Source organism: Sarcophilus harrisii, chromosome 4, assembly GCF_902635505.1.
Source record: "Sarcophilus harrisii chromosome 4, mSarHar1.11, whole genome shotgun sequence".
NCBI lineage: Eukaryota > Metazoa > Chordata > Mammalia > Dasyuromorphia > Dasyuridae > Sarcophilus > Sarcophilus harrisii.
Genome location: NC_045429.1, coordinates 257,764,843 through 257,788,786, shown reverse-complemented (window position 1 = coordinate 257,788,786; position 23,944 = coordinate 257,764,843). Strand labels below are relative to the sequence as shown.

General features: G+C 34.8%; 1 protein-coding gene across 1 annotated transcript in view; it reads left to right on the top strand.

Annotated features, from left to right (window-relative positions):
* The window catches only part of EFHC1 (EF-hand domain containing 1), a 92,197-nt gene that overhangs the window by 33,523 nt on the left and 34,730 nt on the right, over window positions 1–23,944 (top strand). The window contains exons 3-5 of the mRNA XM_003769149.3: window positions 225–512; window positions 5,130–5,279; window positions 15,587–15,779. Coding sequence (XP_003769197.2) covers window positions 225–512; window positions 5,130–5,279; window positions 15,587–15,779 — 631 coding nt within the window. The remainder of the gene's footprint in view (window positions 1–224; window positions 513–5,129; window positions 5,280–15,586; window positions 15,780–23,944) is intronic.

The window sequence follows — 23,944 nt, the reverse complement described above, 5'->3', positions numbered from 1 at the left end:
AATCCAAGGGCAATTCTTAAAGACTATCTGTAGACTATCTGTTAGGTAGAATAACTGTGAAGTGCATTGGTGGAGAATTAACAAAGTCCTTGATCACTGAAGTATCGTAGTGTATATGCATATGTGCAAGTGTGTTCTAGTACATGGAAAAGCTCAATCTTATTTAATGATAACCTAATGTCATCATTTTCTCCTCCTTCTGGGAGGAATTTCTGTATTCATAGGTATTGACATTTGATGCCTATTTCCAAGAGGATGTTCCTATGTCTACCGAGGAGCATTATAGGATCCGAAAGGTGATCATGTATTATTATCTGGAGGATGACAGTATGTCAATCACGGAGCCTATTGTGGAAAATTCTGGTATTCCTCAGGGAAAATTCATCAAGCGCCAGCGACTGCCTAAGAATGAGCGTGGGGACCATTACCACTGGAAAGACCTGAATCGGGGAATCAACCTTGTAATTTATGGAAAGACATTCCGTATTGTTAACTGTGACCCTTTTACAGAGGTATGGAATGAGTTTGGGAATTTTGCAAAGGAACTCCTTTGCATAATAATAATAATAATGGCTAGTATTTAGGTAGTACTTTTTGACTTAAAAATTATTTCATTTGGTTCTCATAACTACCCTATTAGATATTGTTATCTCTATTTTCTTTGAGGATTTGAATATAAGCATTTTAATACTGTTGTCTTCTGAGTTTGTGTTTTGATTCCTCTGTCACCATAATAACTTCCTTTGGGCAGGTTCCTTTTTTTGTCTTTTGCTCATTTTTTTCCAGCCTATTTTTGTTACTTTTAAAGTTGAGTTCTGCTCCTGGGGGGGAGGGCACACTGTCCCAAGCTTCTTATGCTGGAGACTGCAGGCCCTGGCTGTTGACCCAGTGTTGCATTGGGACCATAGAGAGCCTGGCCTGGCACTGTGTAATGGTGGGGCAGGATAGCCCTGGTGTTGCAGTGGGACTGCAGGGAGAGCAGGAAGAGGGAAAAGAGAAGCCCTGGTCATTCCCCTGGTGTCGGGCTGGGGCCCAGGGGTAAAGGTCGGGTGTCCCTGGTCACTGACCTGCACTGAGTCTCAGTGTCTCCTGCTGGCCGCCTGCCCTCAGACTGTATTCCTTTTTTACCTGAATAAAACAAGCCTTTTCTGGTGACTTTCCAAATGGTTTTGGGCTGGAAAACTGTTTCATCTCATCTTTTCAGATCCTGCTTTTTTAGAATTTGTTCAGAGGTGTTAATTTATGGTTGTTAGAGATAAATTTGGGAGACTTCAGGTGATTTCTCTGCCATCTTGGCTCCTCTCATGATTCGTTACAAAATTCTTTACCCATTCTTTGTAAAAATCCCATATTCTTTATTATGCCATACTACTCAGTTGTCCAAATACAGCCTCCATAGTTGCCCAAATAAAACCGAAATTCAGTTGTATTTCCAGTTTTAAAGCATGTTCAGATCCCATTCTAGTGCACTTTCCCATTTCTCGTCTCATTTACTGTACCATTTATTATCAAGTCAGATAGATTGTGAACTCCTCCAAGGCAGCAATCATTTTTTCCCCTTTTCTTTGTATCCCTATGCTTAGAAAAATGCCTGACACTAAGTACTTAATAAATGCCTCTTAATTGATTAATTGAATGAAGCCTTTAAAGGAGACAGGATGTCAAGATGAATTGGAAAATAGCAGTTGTGAAAACTTTCATTACATTGATTTGTAATGAATTAACAAAATGAAACTCAAGACTGTATCTAATTCAGAAGTTTATCTTGACTTTTTGTTAGAGTAATACAGTTTAGGGACCCTAGCAGTACTGAGAAGGTACTGTTTTCCTTCCAAGTTGGTTTTTCCTTGATGGTGGAGATGGGAGAAATCCTCAATTCTACATTAGATTGGATCCATTTCTACACTGGGGAGGGACATGCCAGTTCAGACACTTGTAAGACATCTAGTTTAGCAGCCAACTCAGACCAGCTCCTTCTTGCTATCCTCAAATAGACAAATATTGGTACCCGTATCTCTTTTGTATTATTGGGTAGAATTGAGAAGTCTGAAATAAAAAGAAAGCTCAAGTGTTATTAACTCAAGTCTTGGAAATGAAATAAATATCTCGAGGTCCAATTTTATCATGGAATCTTAGCAATGGCTTTGAGTTTGAGTATAGGCTAGATGCCGGAAGACCTTAATCATGGAATCTTAGCAATGGCTTTGAGTTTGAGTATAGGCTAGATGCCGGAAGACCTTAGTTTAAGTCCTGAGGCTACTAATAATTTATAATAAACAAGTCCTTTAATTTCTCTGACCCTCAGTTTCCCCATATGTTAAATGGGAATAATAATACAAAATTTTGTGAGTTAATTTTTAGCCTACTTAGGCAATTTGAAGGTATTTGCAAGAGTTGAACCAGCCAGTAATGATAAAAACAAAAATTATATATTGAGTCCATTTTAATGTCATCCAATTAATATTAATTCACAAGGGAAAGCTTTTGAGCTTAAGCGCATACAGAGTGGTGGAAGCTCAGAGGGGAAGGTAGAAATAACCAGAGAAAGATACATCCAGTTGCACATGTTTAATTTAGTTTGCTTGCTGTTTGGGGGAGGGGGAAGGTAAGGAAAGCAGAAAAATTTGGAACTCTTACAAAAATGAATGTTGAAAACTATCTTTACACGTATTTGAAAAAATCAAATACTATTGAGGAAAAGGAAAAAAAAAATAAAGATATATCCAAACTGGTCATGGCAAGAGGAAAAAGGGGGCTTTTGGTGGTCATTGTGAAAAAGTTGCTGCTCTGAATTGGTGGCTCCAGCTTTAGCTTTTCCCTCAGCTATCCTAATAAATATGGGGGATAGTTTGAATAGCCTGTGGAGTAGCAGCAACTGGATTCCCTTCTCTGCCAAAAAAATATCACAGGATAGCCTCCTACATTACAGTCATAAAGTGGATTGTAACACTTATAACAAAAAGGAAATGGGCATCGGCTGGGGATTATATAGAAGGGTTCAGATTCTTGTTCAGGGGCCTCTTACTGGTTTTCTACATTAAATATTCCCAGAAGGGAGAGGCCAACTAGAATGGCTAGAAGTTTCCAGGCACTAAAGATTCCAAAAGATAGGGTACAGAAGAAGGCATATTTAAGTAGAGATATCTAGTTGTAAAATAAAGTCCTGGCCCTAAAAATCAAGTTCCTTTTATTTATTTATTTTTTCATTACCATTGTTAGGTAGTAATGCTTAACACAATTAAGTGCTCTATAAATATGGAACATTGTTTGGCAGATAGCACACATAGAAGAAATGTAGATATGACATTAGCCAATTTTATACTGGAGCCCTACTAATTCTGATGCACAGGGAATGATACCAAATTGTAGAAAAACAATAACATAGCTTCATGCATTCAGCAAAATTATAAATATATCTATCAAAAACATGCCACATTTTATTTGTTTATTCAGTAGTTTATTTTTTCAAATACATGCAAAAATAGTTTTTGACATTCACCTTTTGAAAAACTGTGTTCTAAATTTTTCTCCCTCCCGCCTCTACTTTCCTCTTCCCTGAGACAGCAATCTGATACAGATTAAATGTGTGCAATTCTTAACATATTTCCATATTCCTTATGCTGTGGAAGCCTTTTAATTTAATAAAAATTATCCACTTTGTGAGTAGTTGTTCTTTGGCCATAAATTCCTCCTTTCTCCACAGATCTGAGAGGTAAACTATCCCTTGTTCTCCTAACTTGCTTAAAATAATCATCCTTTATGTCTTAATCATGCACCCAATTCAACCTTATCTTGGTGTCAGATGTTGGTTAATGCCTAGTTTGTGCAGTATTATTTTTCAATTTTCCCAGCGATTTTTGTCAAATATGGAGTTCTTATCCCAGAAACTTGAGTTTGTGGGTTTATCAAATATTAGATTATTGTAGTCATTGACCATTGTGTCTTATGTACCTAATCTCTTCAACTGATTCATTACTCTGTTTTGTAGCCAGTAATAAATGGTTTTGATGACTGCCATTTTATAATGCATTTTGTTCTTTCAGATGAATTTTGTTATTTTTTAAAGCTCTATAAAGTAATTTCTTGGCAGTTTGATTGATAGGGCATTGAATAAGTAGATTAGTTTAGGTAGAATTGTTATTTTCATAGCTCGACCTACCCATGAGCACTTAATATTCTTCCAGTTGTTTAGATCTAACTTTAGAAAATGCCAAATTTAAAAACATGGATCAAATTTTTTTTTTTGGTGAAAATATAACAAGCTTAAAAAATTATTTCCAAAATAGCTTATATAAGTGAAAAGGACAATAAAAATTGTTAGTGAAGAATCATACAAAGACATATTACATCCATTATTGCATCTAATTATACAGCATTCAATGATGATATAATAGAATTGGGCTAATCTTGGAAGCAAACGCACCAAAAATTTAGTTTTTTCCTCAATTTTCTCATTTGTCATGTGAATTGGAGAAGGATAGGGCAAACTATTGCAGTATCTTTGCCAAGAAAATCCCAAATGGGGTTGAAAAGAATTGAACACAACTAAAATGAATGAACAATGAATCCTGTACATAGCCTGCTTCTTTGTATTTGTTTGCATATTGTTTCCCCACTACACTGTGAGCTTCTTGAGGGAAGGAAGGAATTTTTGCCTCTTTTTGTATCCCCAGAACTTTGCAAAGTGCCTTGTATATAGTAGGCACTTAATCAGTGCTTATTGATTTTGGCATCTTACTAAATTTCATAGATCTTATTCAGTTTTTAGGTCCAAGTTTTCTTATACCAATCAATGCCTCTTAGACTATATTTTAGTCATATTGTTCAGCAATATTTAAAAATTAAAATATCATGAAGAAATTCTGTATTATAATCTGTTATCTATCTATCTATCTATCTATCATCTATCTATCCGTATGGCTGCATTAAAATGTAATGTTACATTTGCCCAGTTTAGATGGGAAGTATTGTTGATTGACAAGGCAGTAAAGGTCAAGTGTTTTCTAATGCTAAAATCTGATTTCATGTTCTCTGCAATGGCCAATAGTTTCACTTGTTTATAGAAGATAGTTATCTTCTATAATATTTCCGGGAATATAAATGATTATTTTGTGTCTTGAATTATTTAGGTATTTTTAGAGAGTCAAGGAATTGAACTGAATCCACCAGAGGAAATGGCTTTGGACCCTTATACTGAACTTAGAAAAAATCCTCCCCGCATGTTTGTCACCCCATCAGACTTTGATCAATTTAAACAGTTTCTGACCTTTGATAAAAAGGTAAGTGAACCCAAGAATATCTTAGTGGATCTGCTCTCCTTTTCACATTTTTCTGCCTTTAGCAATCAATAGCTATTTTAATAGATTGTAGTGAAATGAAACTTTTGTTGATTATTGATTGTTGTTGATTATTGTTACAATATTGCTGTTATTGTGTACAATGTTCTGTTCACTTTGTATCAGTTCATATATGTCTTCCCAGATTTTCTAAAATGTTCCCTTTGTCATTTTTCTTTTTCAAATTATATATTTTTAACATTAATTTTTTAAATTTTGACTTCCAAACTTTTTTTCTCCAATCCTCTGAGAAAGCAAACAATATGGGGGGAAAAAGCAAAACAAAAAACAGAACAAAACTCTTGAATTATAGCTATTTATGATAATAGACTTCAGTTTTGTTCTATTAAATCTCAGTAGTATAAATCAAAGCAGAAAATTTGCTTTGTACCAGTGAATATTATAATCTAGATTTTATATAGAAATGAATATAGAAAAGAACTTCTCAGATATTTGTCAGACAAAATAATATAATGTGAAGTGACAAATGTGCTATATATTTGTCATATATATATTTTCATAGTCATGTAAATGCCTTATAATTTTAGAATAATAACAACTAACAGTGTTTTATGGTAATTTACAAATATTTTTCTTTCAGCAACTCTATGAAGTAGGTAGTGCTATAATTATCCACATTTTGCAGATGAAAGAATTGATGCTTAGAAAGTGACTTGCTCTCTTATCTCTATCATAACCTGGCCCCCACCCTGTGTCCCAGCACATCTTTCCCATGCATTGTACCTCGCCTTTATGTTTACTTTCTCTGTCCCCTTTCCTAGGGGTCTCAATCTATAATGTTTCATTTTGGAATGCGATGGAACTCTTAGCCCTGATTACCATCCTAACCCCCACTTTCTTATATCCACCTCCCACAGGGATTGTTTGCTCTGGAACACTTTTACTGTACTCTTCCCTCCCTCCCTCCCTGCCTACTGCTTCAGACACCAAAAATACTAACTACCAGAATGAAATTGCTAAGCACAACGGTGACTTAGTGGCTAAGATCTGTGGAAACTTGGTATAAATCAGAAATTTCTGGGAATAAGATCAAAAAGGAAAACCAATTATTGGTTGTCCCCAACCTCAAATAAAATAGGTGATGAATTGTCAGTGAGTTTGAGTTTTTCCTTTGAACTGATTATGCTGAGTATGGTTCAACCAAAGTCCACCCTCTGATCATGAGCTATTTGAGCTTTGATGCACAAGCAAATTGATTCTCTTCAATTCAGAGCAGTTCAACAAGCATTTCATAAATTCTTGGTTTGTTTCAGGTTCTTTGTTATGTTCTATGGATACAGAATTACCAAAAAACATCCCAAAACTTATCGCCTCTCCTTCAGGGTAGCCTATTCTCTCCTAAGGGAAGACCTCCTAAAATATGTTGAACTTCCATAGTGATAAAATGAAGTGTAATGTAAGTTAGATGCATGAATATAAAGAAATAAAGAGAATGTGCTCAGGGGGCGGGATTAAAAGGTATTGATAATATCCTTCAAGATTAGGAAGTGCTAAATCCTTTATAGCATTAGTCTCTTAAGAAAATTTACTTTCTGCTTCCTCTAACCTTTATTGAGATTTCTGAGTAATTTTATATCACCTATATCATACTCAACAATGCCTCCTCTGTGGTAGTCTTTACTTTTTAGGAATTTTGTTTCCTTTGGTTTAGAAAGTATTACTTGCTATTCATTAAGTCTAATGATTTCTCTTTAAAAAAAAAAAAAAAAAACTTTTATGTTAAGTTACTGATGTTTTTACTGAGGCTATAAACTAAAAGCAGAAGACTGAGCCTTTTCTTATTCAATGGAAAACAGACGTTGAGAGTTGGAAATGGCCTAATCTAGACTGATTAATACTCCAAAGGAATCTGTGAGGCAACTTAACGAACCAAGTGGTCATCTACTTCAAGTAGAAACTTGAAGATTTTCTGTAAGAACCCATCAAAGCAAACTGATGCACTTTTGGACGATTCTCTATTCCACCTTATGCCCCTTCAAATACATGAAGATAATTGTCATAACCTCCCTCCAATCCCTACTCTGAATCTTCTGTGGTTCAAGCAAAACAACTCCAGTTTCTTCAATGAATCTTCCTATGTCATGGACTCAAACCCTTGTTGCCATCCTCTCTGGATGCTCACTGATTTATCAGTGTTGTTCTTAAATCAAAGCATCCTGATTTGAACAATATTCTAGATACAGTCTGGTTAGGGACTCATTTCTGGAAGTTCCAGAAAGGCCCCAAATCACTGGGATTATTTTGACTGTCATATAATAGTGTTGGCTCATATTGAGTTTGTGGCCCCCTGAAATCGCCAGGTATTTTTGATAGGCTTCTGCCTAATCATACTCTTATCATCTATTTGTGAAATGCATTCTTTTTGAAATCATGTATAAGACTACATTTATCTCCATTGCCCATCAAGATCTTTTTGGATCTTGATTATCTTATTCAGTGTGTATTGTGAGGATGCCATTTGTCCAAGTCTCTGATAAAATTTCTAAAGAGTATATGGTCACATATAGATTCTTGCAATACCTGCTGGAAACCTTTATCTATACTACTGACATAGAATTATTAACTAGTCATTGAGTCTAGCTATTCTACAAATTTTAATTCTTTCTTATTGGATTATTGTTTAATATCTATTCATCTGATAGGAGTAGTATGTGATACTTTATCAAATGATTGGCTAAGATAGAGGTAAACTATGTACAGAGGTGTCCTCAACTACTAATTTTAATTACTCTGGGATAAAAAATGTCACATGACTTCTCAATACAGTTGTTATGGCTCTTTTTTAAAAAAAACTCTAAAATTTATTTTTAACATTCTTTTCTTTTTAAATTTTGAGTTCCAAATTCTCTCCTTCCCATAATCACTGAGAAGACAAGCACTATGATATGAATTATATATATGAATTCATGCAAAACATTTCTATATTAGCTATATTTTTTAAAGAAGAAAGAAAAATAAGTAAGAAAATTATACTTCAGTTTGTACTGAGAGTTCATCAGTTCTTTCTTGGAGGTGGATAGCATTCTTTTATCATGAGACCTTTGGAATTGTCTTGGATCCTTGTATTGATCAGAGCATTTAAGTTTTTCACAATTGATCATCATTGTTGTTATTCATCAGTTGTTTAATCTTATATGATTTTTTGTGACCCCCCTTTTTTTGGTAAAGATATGAGAGTGATGAACAACTGAATCAAACAGGTTTAAATGACTTGTCCAGTGTCCACAAGTAAAAAGTATCTGAAACCAGGTTCAAATTTGGGAAGATGAGTCTTTCTAACTACAGGCCCAGTGCTCTGTCCACTAGATGATGTACTTGATCACTATTACAGCATTGCAGTTACTAAACACAATAATCTCCCAATTCTTCTCATTTTACTTTGCATCAGTTATATAGTTCTTACCATGATCTTCTGAAAACACCTCCTTCATTACTTCTTTTTTTTTTTATTGAAGCCTTTTATTTTCAAAACATAGACAAGGATAATTTTTCACCACTGACCCTTGCAAAACCTTGTGTTCCAATTTCCTTCCTCCTTTCCTCCACCCCCTCCCCTAAATGGCAAATAATCCAATATATGTTAGATGTGGTAGAAAATATGTTTAAGTCCAATATAGGTATACATATTTATACAATTATCTTGCTGCACAAGAAAAATGAGATCAAAAAGGAAAAAAAATCCCTCATTGTTTCTTACAGTACAGTGGTACTATATCACAATAATATGCCATAACTTGGCTAGTCATTCCACAATTATTGAGCATCCCCTCAATTCCCTATTCTTTGCCACCATAAAAAGTGCTGTTATAAAAATTTTTGTACATTTAGGTCCTTTTCCTTTTTCTTTGATCTCTTTGGGATATAGATCTAGTAGTGGTATTGATGGGCCAAGAATATGTACAGTTATAAAGCCCTGTGGATGTAGTTCCAAATTGTTTTCCAGAATGGTTGAACCAGTTCCAACTCTACCAGCAGTTCATTAGTTTATCCTCTCTAGCACTTGTCATTTTTGATTAGTATGACCTGGCAACTCAGAGTTGTTATAATATGCATTTCTCTAATCAAAAGTGATTTAGAACATTTTTATATAGTTATAGATAGCTTTGATTTCTTCTAAAAAGTGCTTGTTTATGTCCTTTGACCATTTATCAATTAGACAAATACTTTTTTATGATTATGACTCAGTTCTATACTCAGTATATGTTTGAGAACTGAGATCTTTACCATAGAAACTTTCTGTAAAAATTGTTATTACTTCATCGTCTATGGTACTTCTTAGTATAACAGTTTCCTCGGTTATCTCTTTTAATCATTTTGCTTTTGCTTTGTTTGAATGCATGATTGCTAGACCTGCCTTTCTTACTTCAACTGAAGCGTATTAGATTCTGCTCCAATCCTTTATTTTAACTCTGTGTATCTTTCTGTTTTATGTATTTCTTGTAAACAACATATTGTTGGATTTTGCCTTCTAATTTATTCTGCTGTCTGATTCCATTTTACAGATACACTCATCCCATTCATATTCACAGTTATGATTACTAACTGTATATTTCCTTCCATCCCATTTTCTTCCTCTATCTTTTGTCCTGTTCATTGTCAAAAATCTATTTTGCCTCTAACAGCTACTTCCCTTAATCTTATCTACTTTATCATTTCCCACCGTTTTTCTTTTCTCCCTTTCCTCCCATTTGCCTATTAGATAAGTTATATTTCTACACACAACTTTGTGTGTGTGTGTGTGTGTGTGTGTGTGTGTGTGTGTGTGTGTGTGTAATGGTGTGGGGAGTGTTTATATATTCTTTTTTTATTTGAGCTGATTTATCAGAATTGGTTTGAACCTCGAGGTTCAAACACTGCCAGCCATTCTCTCATTTCCCCTTCCAATGTCAACGTTCTTCTTTACATGCCTCTTTTCTGTGAGAAAATTTCCCCTGTTTTGCCTCTCCTTTTACCCTTTCCCCAGGCCTTCTCTCTTTTTCATATCTTTATTTTTGGGGAAATTATTCCAATATAAACCACTCATATCCATGCTTTAATAATGATAAAATTCTTAAAAGATATATGTATCATTTTCCCAAATAGTTTAACCTTTTTTGAGTCTCTTATAGTTAATCTTGCATGTTTACCTTTTTGTGCTTCTCCATTTGAATGTCAGATTTTCTATTCAGTTCTTGTTTTTTCATCAGAAATGCTTAAAATTCCTCTCTTTGGCTTACATGAATTGATGCTAAGTGAAGCGAGTAGAACCAAGAAAACTTTGTATACAGTAACAGGAAGATTATGTGATGATCAGCTGTGATGGACTTGGCTCTTTTCAACAATGAAGTGATTCAGATCAATCCCAATAGACTTGTGATGGAAAGAGCCATCTGCGTCCAGAGAGAGAACTACATGTGGGTCACAGCATAGTATTTTCACCTTTTTTTGTGGGCTGTTGTTTGCTTGCTTGTTTTTTTCTTACTTTTTTTCAACTGGTTTTTCTTGTTCAGCATGATAGTTGTGGAAATATATTTAGAAGAATTGAACATATTTAACCTAGATTGGATTACTTGCTGCCAAGGGAGGGGGGATGGGGAGAAGGGAGGGAGAAAAATTTGGAACACAAGGTTTTGCAAAGGTGAATGTTGAAAACTAACTTTTCATGTACTTTGAAAATAAAAAGCTATAATTAAAAAGTAGAGTAGTTCACAGTTTTGATTTGCATTTCTTAATTAGTAGTGATTTAGAGTATTTTTTCATGTGGCTATTATTTTCATTTCTTCTTTTGAAAACTGGTTCATATTCTTTGACCATTTATCAATTGGAAAATGGGTCTTATTTTTATAAATTTGGCCCAGCTCTTTATTTGAGAAATGAGGTCTTTTTCAAAGAAAGTTATAGTAGACATTTCCCTCCCCTGCCTCCAGTCTGCTGTTTTCCTTCTAATTTTGACTACGTTAATTTTATTTGTGCAAAGATTTTTTCACTTTGATGTAATGAAAATTATATTTTATTTCCCACAATCCTCCCTATTTCTTGTTTGGGTATAAATTTTTCCGTTATCCATCGATCTAACAGGTATATTTTTCTATGATCCCCTAATTTATTTCACCCTTTATGTCTAAATCATCTATTCATTTTGACTTTATCTTGATATATAGTGTGAGATGAAAGTCTATGCCTAGTTTTTACCAAATGGCTTTCCATTTTTTCCAGCAATTTTTGTCAAATGTTGAGTTCCTACTCCAAAATATTGGATCTTTGGGTTAATCAAACACTAGATTATGGTCATTACTATTTATTGTGTATCTCCTTTGTTCTACTGTTCCACCATCCTTTAGGTTGGTATCAGATTGTTTTGATGATTACCACTTTGTAATATAGATTGAAATATCTGAAATTGCTAGACCATTTTTCCTAACTTTTTTTTTCTCATTGATTTCCTTGAAATTGTTGTTACTATTTTTTTTTCTAGCTGTATAAAATAAATTGTTGGTAGTTTGATTGCATGTCACTAAATAAATAAATTAATTTAAATAGAATAAGAAATTTATGATTTTGGTTTGGCCTACCCATGAGGAATTCATATTTCTCTAATTGTTAGATCTGTCTTTATTTCTGTAAAAAATGTTTTTTAATTGTTTTCATGATTCCTAAATTTGCCTTGGCAGGTAGACTCTCAGGTATTTTACATTGTCTCCAATTATTTTATTTATTTTTTAATATAACTTTTTATATTTTGAAAAGATGCAAAAATAGTTTTCAACAGTCACCCTTGCAAAACCTTGTTTTCCAGATTTTCTCCCTTCCTTCCCTCTCCCCCTCCCAGATAGCAAATAATCCAATATAGATTAAACATTTGCAATTTATCCAAGCATACTTCCCACATTTATCATGCTGTATAAGAAAAATCAGATCACAAAGAAAAGAAAATTAGGAGAAAAAAAAAAAGAAGCAAGCAAACAACAACAAAAAAAGGCAAAGATATTATGTTATGATCCACATTCAGTCCCCATAGTCCTCTTTCTGGATGCAGATGGCAATCTCCATCACAGGTCTATTATCCAATTATGTTAAATGGAATTTCTCTTTGTCTATGCTAATGATTTCATATGGGTTCATTTTATATCCTGTAATTTGACTGAAGTTCATTGTTTCAAGTAGTTTTTAGTTGATCTTTAGAGTTTTCAAAGTATACCAACATATCATCTGTTTTGTTTCCTCATTTTTTCTCTCTATCTCTTATCATCACCATACTCTGTTTTTCTTTAGTCCTTTCCCCTTTTACTTCCCCAAATGGGTAAAATGGATTTCTTCTACTGAGTGTATGTATATATAATTATTTTTCTTCTTTCATCCAAGGTAGATGTATATAGTTCAAGCATTGCTTGCTCCTCTCCCCTACTATTTCCTTTTCCCTTATAAAAGCTCTTCCTTGAGTTCCTCTTTTATGAGAAATAATTTCTCCAATTCTTTCTTTCCCTTCCCCCTTTTCCCAGGTCATCTGTCTTTCTCATCTATCCACTTTTCTTAGCATCATACCAACATAATTGATTTACCCCATACCCTTTTTCTATGTAGTCTTTCTCACTAACCCAATAATTATAAATGTCTTACAACATTCATATAAATAGATAAACAGTTAAATCTTATCGAGGGGAAAAAAAATTACACACAAAGTTTTACAAAAATGAATGCTGAAAACTATCTTTATATGTATTTGGAAAAAATAAAATACTATTTTAAAAAATGTGGAAGCTACTAAATCTTGTGTGATTCTGACTGTGGCTCCATGGTATTTGATTTCTTTCTGGCTGCTTTTGAAATATTTTCTCTTTGACTTGGGAGCTTTGGAATTTGTTTATAATATTTTAAACAAATTTTATTTTGGGATCTCGGTTAGGAGGAGAATGGCAAACTCTTTCAAATTCAATTCTACTTTCCAGTTCTAGAATACAAAGGGAAGTTTTCCTTAATAATTTCTTGAAATATAATATTTAGGTTCTTTCTTTGATCATGACTTTCAATAGTTCAATAATTCTTAAATTATTTTTCCTTAATCTATTTTCATGGTTAGTTGTTTTTTCAATGAGATATTTCATATTTTCTTCTATTTTTCATTCTTTTGACTGTTTTTTTTTGTTTGTTTGTTTATTTAAATCTCATGGAGTCATTATCTTCTACTTGCCCTATTCTAATTTTTAAGGAATTATTTTCTTGAGTGAGATTGTTTTCCATCTGGCCACTTCTGTTTTTTAAGGAGTTCTTTTCTTCAATGAATTTTTAGTGCCTGTTTTGCAAGCTGTTAATTTCCTTTTCATGATTTTCTTCCTTTGTTTTCATTTCTTTACTTAATTTTTTCTCTCCCATTCTCATTTGATTTTGAAAATCATTTCTTCCTCTTCCTGGAATTCTTGTTGGGCTTGTGTCTGATTCACTTTTTTTCCTTTGAGGCTTTGCTTGTGCTTGTAGCAGTTTTGACTTGATTGCCTTCTGAATCTGTGTCTTGATCTTCCCAGTCATCATGGTAGCTTTTCATGGTCAGCTTCTTTTTGTTTGTTTATTTGCTTTACTTTTAGCAGTGCATAAAAGATAGACATAGAATCCCTTCTTCCCCATTCCAGGAAACAGAGCCCAGCATTAACATAAAATTCCAAATTGGGTCGCTAGGAAAGAGACAGAAAATAGAGGCAGAGACATAACAGACAGATACACACACATACACATCCCATGAGACAGTGACAAAAAGTCTGTATGTAGTAGCTTTAAGGAAAAATAGATATTTCTCTTTCTGCTAGCTTTATTCAACTATTCTCCATTACAAATTTAATGCTTTGGTTTCTAACTTTCTTCACAAGTATGACTTCTTATTATACAATGGCACTATTGCCTATTTTTTTCTTCTAAATAAAGTATTCTATTGTAGAGCCATCTTTCAGGCATAAAACTCACCAAGTCTTAGAGATGAAGTCAGATTTGCTTTCTTGTATCGGGATTTCTGGTTCTGTCATCCCCTATTTTGCTTAGACATTTATGTGTAGACATTTGAGACCAAGAGTTTTATTACTTGTTCCTTTTTTGGATTTTGTCTCCTGTGAATTTATAGGGGTTCTAACTGTTGTTCTTCTGAACTATAATTGTTCTCTCGATGGATATGCATAGGCAGTCTTATCATTCCTCCATTAGATTTTCAGAAAACTTTATAATTATATTCTTAATCAGCCTTTGTTAGATATGTTCCATCCTTGGTAGGGGGTGTATTATTCCTGTGTTTTAAATCATCACCCAAAATTCTGGATTCCATTCTCAGATACCACCTTCTTAGCAGAATAATCATATCCTAGGTAATTGTTTGTTTCTTTTCAACATTCCTTATTTTCAGTGGACAACAGTAAAACAAACTAACTAACGACAACAACCAAAAAACACCTTATATTCCTTTGATCTTCAGTTTCTTGCCCAAGACTGCATAATCTTTGGAAATACGTTTTTTAGGTTCATTTAAGCAATACTGTTTCTGCCCTTCTGATTTATCACAAGTGGGTAGTATCATCTGTTTTGATTAATCTGGGAAAAGTGTGGGGTTTTGGATACATGCCTCAGAGAAACAACAGGTCTCTTCTTCTGTTTTTATTTTGTCTGCAGATCCTGGCTTTGGTGTCCCTGTTTAGAGAGACAGAGACTACTCCTCTTTGATGCTTCCTCTGACATGTATAAGTAATTTTAATATAACTTTATCAAGATCCATATGTCACTGTGAACAGAACCAATTACTCTTTGTACCTCAGCTGATTTTTTTTTATAGATCAGTATTTTGGTTTTTAACTCAGTTATTCCTTCTTTTTAAACCTTCATTAAAAAGAGGGGGCTCCCTGAGCAGTAAAGAGGAGAGGGATATATTCAAGATGAAGGTGATGTAGGAACAAAGAATATCAATTAAAAAATCAGACTTTTAAAAAATTAACTGAGCTGTTTAACCTTTGATTTCTGTACAGAGTCCATCTTTTATTCCTTTCTAGCTGTTGATAACTATTTCAACATTTCAAGTGCCATTCCAATGCTTTAGAAGAATTTTTCTTTTCTTGAGCTCATCATGAGCAGCTACTTTGCACTTTGATGTCTGTTGCTCCTTATTTGTTTATGTCTAAATCTTAAATGAGAAAAAGGAAAAGTTAATCCCTCTTCTTAGAAAATGAGGAGAGAATGGGGTCATTACTTCTTTTTAAAGTAATTATTTTGGCTTCTTCTAGGTTCTCCGATTCTATGCGATTTGGGATGACACAGATCGCATGTTTGGGGAGACTCGAAACTATATTATTCTCTACTATCTTGCTGATGACACAGTAGAGGTCCGAGAGGTTCATGAACGGAATGATGGCCGAGATCCTTTCCCAGTCCTGGTGAAGCGCCAGCGCTTGCCCAAAATCCTGGTGGAAAATTCAAGTAAGAGTTTCAATAACATTGGTTTGCCTTCTATTCTTTGGATCTGTAGCACTTTTTTCTGCCTCTCATAGTAATTAACCATATGAACTGTTCTTTAGAAGTTTAGGGTGGGGAGAGGATTCAGAAACATATACCTTGTAGGGAGCAAGACAGACCTGCCTTTTCCTCTTTACACCTCTATTTATCACTATCTGTCATTGCTACAGATGATGTAGTGTCCAACTGATGGGAGATATGAATTAATCTTTTGAAGTGAAAAATTAATTCACTGTCACTTTACCCTCTTAACTCATAACAACCTGATTTCTTGAGCTTTAAAAAAAAAATTTTTTTTTGCCCAAAAACTGTTACTATCTTTATTTATTTATATATTTTTAGGACCTACAGTGGTTTGAAAAAAAAAAAAAAAAGTTCAAAGAATCAAAGATCTTTCTTTCTTACCTGCCCCCTGTTTTTACTTCTCATTATCCCAATCCAGTCATCTACTATAAAACCATCCTGTATCTTTGCCATTTGCCCTGTTGCTGATCCCCACTTCAGAATGCATTTCTATTCTGGTATCCTAAGCATTTAGAGACCAGGTCCCCTATCTCTGGGGAAACTTATCAACTTAGCTTTGGAATTACACCTAGGGATGGAGTTGTACTGATTTGTGGGTCAGTGAGTGTAGAATACTTAAACCATTATACTGATATGCAGATACTGGAGTGATTGGGGTATTTCCTTCTCCAGGTCATTTTTACAGATAAGGAAACTGAAACAAACAGGATCAAGTGACTTGCCCAAGGTGACATAGCTAGCTAGTATCTAAAGCCAGATTTGAACTTAGGAAATAAATCTTCCTACTTGGGGCCCAGAATTCTATCTACTCTACCATTTAGCTGCCCTGCCTATTACATAGTAGGTACTTAATAAATGCTTTAACTTTTTTTTTAATAGCCTTTTATTTACAGGCTATATGCATGGGTAACTTTACAGCACTGACAATTGCCAAACCTCTTGTTCCAATTTTTCCCCTCTTACCCCCCCACCCCCTCCCCCAGATGGCAGGATGACCAGTAGATGTTAAATATATTAAAATATAAATTAGATTCACAATAAGTATACATGACCAAAACGTTATTTTGCTGTACAAATAGAATCAGACTCTGAAATATTGTACTTGTGAAGGAAATAAAAAATGCAGGTGGGCAAAAATATGGGGATTGGGAATTCAATGTAATGGTTTTTAGTCATCTCCCAGAGTTCTTTCTCTGGGCGTAGCTGGTTCAGTTCATTACTGCTCCATTGGAAATGATTTGGTTGATCTCATTGCTGGGGATGGCCAGGTCCATTAGAACTGTTCATCATATAGTATTGTTGTTAAGGTATATAATGATCTCCTGGTCCTGCTCATTTCACTCAACATCAGTTCGTGTAAGTCTCTCCAGGCCTTTCTGAAATCATCCTGTTGGTCATTTCTTACAGAACAATAATATTCCATGATATTCATATACCACAATTTATTCAGCCATTCTCCAACTGATGGGCATCCACTCAGTTTCCAGTTTCTAGCCACTACAAAGAGGGCTGCCACAAACATTCGTGCACATACAGGTCCCTTTCCCTTCTTTATGATCTCTTTGGGGTATAAGCCCAGTAGTAACACTAATGCTTTTTTTTTTTTTTTTAACATTTTAAAAATGATTTCCTTAATTAGAAATTGTGCAGCTAGATAGTGTTGATGGGGATGATGTGCCTCTGTAGCTTATTAAGATGGCTCCTACTATGGCAATATCTGTTCTGTTTTCACTGGATTAAAATAGTTATAAAGAAGGCAGATAAAAAGGGGAAAACACTTGCCATCCATTATTACTTGCCCATGGTGAATAGGCATCCTTGGTACACATGTCTGTTTTTGTTACTGACTTAAGTACTTAAATTTTTTTTCTCTTTGCTACATCTAATGACCCTAAATCTTTCATCCACAGGTAGCTGAAAGGAATCTCTAAATACTATTCATTTATCTTCACTGCATCCTTGGTAACTGGGAGATAAGAAAGTGGAAATTTCTCTAGAGAAAGATTGATTTTGAGTCAGAGAACCAATAGCAGAGTGGGAATATTATGACACTGAGCTTCCTCAGTGCTTAAGTGAGCATGAAATTAGATATAGTCCCTGCCCAGTGAGCTAACAAAGTTAGACGGATTAGGGAAATACAGGGAAATAATGAGGATACACTTAGGGAGAGGAATTAAATGAGAGAGATAATGTGGTCCCTGAAGCACAGAATCTTTTGTAGGTTCCAGTTCCATTTCCACTTTGAACTGCTTGGTTAATAGTTCACAACTTTTACTCTGGCGTGACTAAGTTTGAAATTTATAATTGAAGAGTTTTCATCAGCTCTAAATTCCCATGTAAACTTATAGACAAGTAGTGTGGTAGCTTACATAGAGAAATATGGTAGCAGAGCAGGTGAGAAAGGCCTTGTTGAGAAAATCTGTATTATTTAATATGATGTAATAGGAAGGAGAAGACAACAGACCTGAACTTTGACTCAACAAATGTAAAGCAGAATGATATTATGCTAAGACAAAAGGCATTTAGTCATTGGATTCTGTGCATCCAATATAATTTAACAATTCTCTATTCAGTGCTGAATATAAAAACAATAGTAAGAAAATGATATTTATAGCTTTAGGCTTGCAAAGTGCTTTATATATATTTGATCCTCACTGTAGTTCTATGAAATATGTAACATGGGTATTTTATTTTACTGATGAAGAAATTGAGGTTGGAAAGGTTCTGAGTTTCCTATGATCACATAGCTATTAAGCTATTAAATATCAGAGGCAGGGTTCAAGCCTAGCTCTCTCTTGATCTTAAGTCCAATGTACATTTAAGTTATGTATTTCCTGTAAAATAATGATGATAATCAATTTGCAAGTTCTGCAAATAATTTATCATTTTATCTTATTCTTTGCAGTCATCAAGGATGCAAAGGTGCTTAGGAACTTAACAAATCTAGTTGGTCCTAAAGTGACTATGTTGCACTGGCCATTTTTCTGCCATGTTGCTGGGCTTTCATCTGATTGGTGAGGGTTCACCATATCTAGCAGGTCCTGAGCCTATTATAGCATTCTGGTTGGGAAGGTCAAGGAAAGCTTCGTGTATCTAAAAGATAAATAAATAATTAAAAAAAGAGAAGAATTTTAACTGGAAAGAATGAAAAGGCATTTCTTGTATAGAGAATGAATGAATGAATAGCAATAGGAAAAGTTGAGTAGCTTGTCAGGAATGTTAAAGTGCATGAAGAAAAATAACGAGAAGTTTGGACAGGTAGTTTAGAGCCAAGTTGAAGGTAGCGGTAAATATCAAGCTGGGGAATTTGTATTTTATCATACGGGTATTAGGAAGTCATTGATTATTTTTGAGCAGAATGATAATGATCAGACCTGTAAATTGGGTTATTTTGGTAGTTATGTGGGAAGCACATGGTACAATAAAGTGAACTCTAGAGGTGGATCTCAATTGCTGTCTGAAGTTACAGTGGATTGCCTCGGGAGGTAGAAAGTTGTATGATACCTTCATGTGAAGGCTCAATGATAAAACTGCTGGGCATATTGTAGGAAGGCTCTTGTTTAGGGTTTAACTACATGAACTCTAAACTCCCTTTCAGTTCTGAGATGATTCTATGATCTCTTAGAATCCCAACTTCTACCAATTACTAAACTGGGTGACTTTGGAAGCCACTTTATCTTAAGAACCTCATATTTTCTTATTTTTAAAATGAAGGAGCTGGAATGGGTAAGGTCTCTTCTACCTTCTACTCTTTATGATCTTATGAAAGATGGAGTAATGAAGGGAGAGATTAAAGACAGAGAACCAGTTAGGAGAATATTACCATAATAAAAAGAGAAATGATCAAATCAAGTGAGATCCTGAATGAGTAGAGAGGAGGTGATAAAAGAGATGTTGTGAAGGTAAAATCAACAGAATTTGACCTTAACTGGATATTTTTTGAGGGAGGGGAGTGAAAGGATGGTGGAAGAAGAGAGTCAGAAATGACTGGGATGTTTGAAACTTGGATGTGAGGAAATGGTTGTGAGATTAGCATAAATTGAGAAGTTGGAAGGAGGGACAGATTTATTGCTTGAGTTTTGTGAATATTAGTTTGAGGTATTAGTGAAAATTTTCCCATGGGAATTTGGCTATATGAGTCTAGAGATTAGTAGAGATATTGGGATTGAACTGCTTCCTTTACTAATTAGAAAAGCTCAGCTTATCTGTATTGCAAAGAGATGGTAAAAAAAAAAAAAAAAAAAAAAGAAAAGAACCCATATGTGCAAAAATGTTTATAGTGCCACTTTTTGTAGTGGCAAAGAATAGGATACTGAGTGGATACCCATCAGTTAGGGAATGACTAAATTAGATGGTATATAAATGTTATGGAATATTATTGTCTCTATAAGAAATGATCAGCAGGATGATTTCAGAAAGGCCTGGAAAGACTTACATGAACTGATGCTAAGTAAAATGAGCAGAATCAGGAGATCATTGTACATAGTAACAAGAAGATTATATAATGATCAATTTTAATGAACGTAACTCTTCAACAATGAGATGATTCAGACTAATTCTAATAGACTTGTGATGAAGAGACGCATCTGCCTCCAGAAAGAAGACTCTGGGGATTGAATGTGAATCACAACATAATAATTTCATCTTTTTTTGTGGTTGTTATTTGCTTGCCTTTTTTTCCTTTCTCATTTTTTCCCTTTTTGATCAGATTTTTTTTTTTGTGCAGCATGATAAATATGGATACATGTATAGAAAAATTGCACATGTTTAACTTGCATTGGATTACTTGTTGTCTAGGGGAGTGGTTGGAAGGAAGGGATAGAGAAAATGGGGAACACAAGATTTTGTAAGAGTGAATGTTGAAACTCTCTTAGTGTGTATTTTGAAAATAAAAAGCTATTATTAAGGGGGAAAAGGAAGAAGAAGAAGAGCTCACCCTAGATATTCAAGGAAATTACATAAATTACATAAAGAATGTAGGCTTCTCAGTAAAACAGGAAGGGAAAGGCCTGGACTAGGAATAGATTTAAAATGGTTGCCTGGACAGAGATAATCCGGATTGAGGAATCTCTGTCATACCTCTCTTAAACTTTAAGATTCTCTATCTACTCACCTACATAGACTTTGTAACTGTATATATTTTCACACTTATGATTAGTTATTTTTCTTCAATAAAAACACTTACCTGAGAGGGTTTTTGCTATAGATGGGAAAAAATATTATGAATAAAGCTCTTGGGTATTTGAGGAAGGTTTTGCTGAGGCCATAGCCACAGGAAGGTGCCCTAATTCTGTTTTATTTTGGTGAGGCAATTATGACTTGCCTAGAGTCACATAGCTAAGAAGTATTAAGTGTCTGAGCCTGGATTTGAACTCAGGTTCTCCTGACTCCAGGAATGATGTGCTATCCACTGTACCATCTAATTGCCCCTAATTCTCTGACTCCAAATATTTAATATTGTCTACAGTTATTTTTAATGGAGTTTATTTTTTTATTCCTTTCTGCTGGACTTTGTAGGTAATATATAGAAATGCTGATGATTTATGCAGATTTATTTTGTATCCTGCAACTTTGCTAAAGTTGTTCATTGTTTCTAATAGTTTTTTAGTTGATTCTCTAGGATTCTGTAAGTATTCCATCATATCATTTGTAAAGAGTGATATTTGGTTTCCTCATTGCCTACTCCAATTTCTTTAATTTCTTTTTCTCCTCTTAGTGCTAATCTAATATTTCTAATACAATATTGAATAGTAATGGTGATAGTGTGCTCTTAATTCTCTGAAGCTATATTGCCATTGTTATTGTATAATGGTAACCTTACCTAAATTATTCATTTTTGATTTGCAGTATTCATGTTAATGTATCAGGTGACCTGTTCGTTCCTTTTTAATGTGACATGACACTAAGATACTTTTGAATTTGGAGACTAGATTGCCTATGTTGCCATATTATCAGTATAGAAGAATAAGACCAGTAACAGTAGAATCAAATGATGGACATGTTGTAGGAAGGCTCTTGTTTAGAGTTTGACTAAACCCTTTCAGTTTTGAGATTCTATGATCTCTTAGAATCCCAACTTCTACCAATTACTAAAGTATATGACCTTGGAAGTCACTTTATCTTGTAAGCCTCTTATTTTTTACTTTTAAAATGAAGGAACTGGAATGGGTAGATCTTTAATAGCTATGATACAATGGATTTCTGTTCTGTGGAGGTATGGAGAAGCACCAAGTTCCAAATCGTGGCTCTCATCCCTGCTGCTCTCACAGGGACAAAGGCCAACAAATCATTTTACAGATGAGGAAAATGGGGTATTATCAGGGTTAAAGTGACTTATTCAAAGGCATGCAGTCACTGAACATCAGAGACAGGAGATGGACACAAGTTTTCTGACTCTAGAGCCATTTTTCAACATACTATGTTGCCCCCTCTGCATCTTCCTTGCCACAATATCTTTGTGCTCACGCGAAATGAATTTATACCCTTCTTGGACCATCTGAAATCTCTACTACTGAAATCTTCAGTCTCTCCCTTCATTAATCCAGCCTTCATAGTATCATAGAGTAGAAGGCAGAAGAGATATTAGTATTTTTGTAAGTTAAGGAAAATGAAGGACAGCAAGGTTAAGAAAGGGGAGATGCATCAAGTCAGAATTGGCCACAGAACCAAGAAGAGCCAGTCAGTTGTTGCACTTTAAAGGGGAATACGACTTCTGTTCTTTTCTTTTTCTCCTTTTCTCCCGTTTGCATGGCTTGGAGCATTTTGGATCTTCCCACAGGCGGTGGGGACTGGTAGGAGAGGTGAATAAGTTTGCTTCTTCCACCCCTACCCCCAATAATGACAGTTGGCTAACATGGCAGTCAAGATGATATATTTCCTAGGTCAGTTTAAGCCTGGCCTTAGGATCCTATACACTTTTTTCTGCCAACAGATGGCTTCATCATTCCAAAGCTCCAAGTCCTTCAGGACTGAGAACGTTCCCGATAGTGTATGTGGGGAGGGGGAGATGGGGATTGGAGGAAGGCAATGGGGATTCTGCAGGAGGTATTCTCCTATTCCATCCCTTGCTACAAGGGGACATGGACATACATAATATACACTACATACTCTAAGAGATGTCTGGAAAAAACCACATCATATGAGGAATGATTGAAGGCTAGAGAGATGTATTGCTTGAAAAATGACAAAACACAGACACAATACCTATCTGAGTATTTGAAAGGCCGCCGCTGTCGTGTAGAGAAGGGAATAAATTTCTTTGAGAACTAACTCAAAAGCAATGAATAGAAGTTGAAGGGAAATAAATCTTGCCTCAAAGAAATTTAGTAAATAGTTATTGTTGTTGTAAGGGGCTGTCTTATGAAGTACTCAGCTCCCATCCAGTGTATTTGTGTAGAGGCTAAATGGTCATGTTTTAAAGGTATTTTAGGAGATAGTTTTATATTTACAAGAAACTTCACCACACTTCTCAGGTTCCTTCCAGGTCAAAGATTCTATGACTCTTACATGGCAGGCAAATAGTTCTTTCCTTGGTAACTCGGTACCAGCATTATGGGCAAAGCCCTGCATTTGGCTTCCAACACTTAGGCTCAGATCCTGCCTCTCTCATTTGTGTGCCTGGGCTTTCCATCTCTGACTCACCAGTCCCTTATCTACAAAACTGGCTTTCAATATCTCTCTGAGCTCTTTGCAAATGATTCCCAAGTCTGTATGTTCAGCTCCAGTCTGTATCTTGAATTCCATTACTAAGTATCTGCTGGACATCTCAAGTCAAAAGGCTCATCAGTATGTTAATGGTCTATGAAGAATGGTGTTAGGTTACAAGTTATTTTATATGGGAAGGGATATTTTTGGACCATTGGGTTCAGCTTTTTAAACTTTTTTTAATACCTTGAATTATGATCCCAATGCAGTATATGAAAACATACGCTCATTCAATCAGCTATCAAGACAGATGGAACTTCAAAGATCAGCGGATTCATTTTTTCAGGATCTGAGGTCATATATTTGGGAGTTTCAGTGTGGAGAAGATCTAATGCATAAAGGATAATAAGTCAGATGGAGAGGAGCAGGACCACCCTGGGAGGGACAGATGATAAGATGAT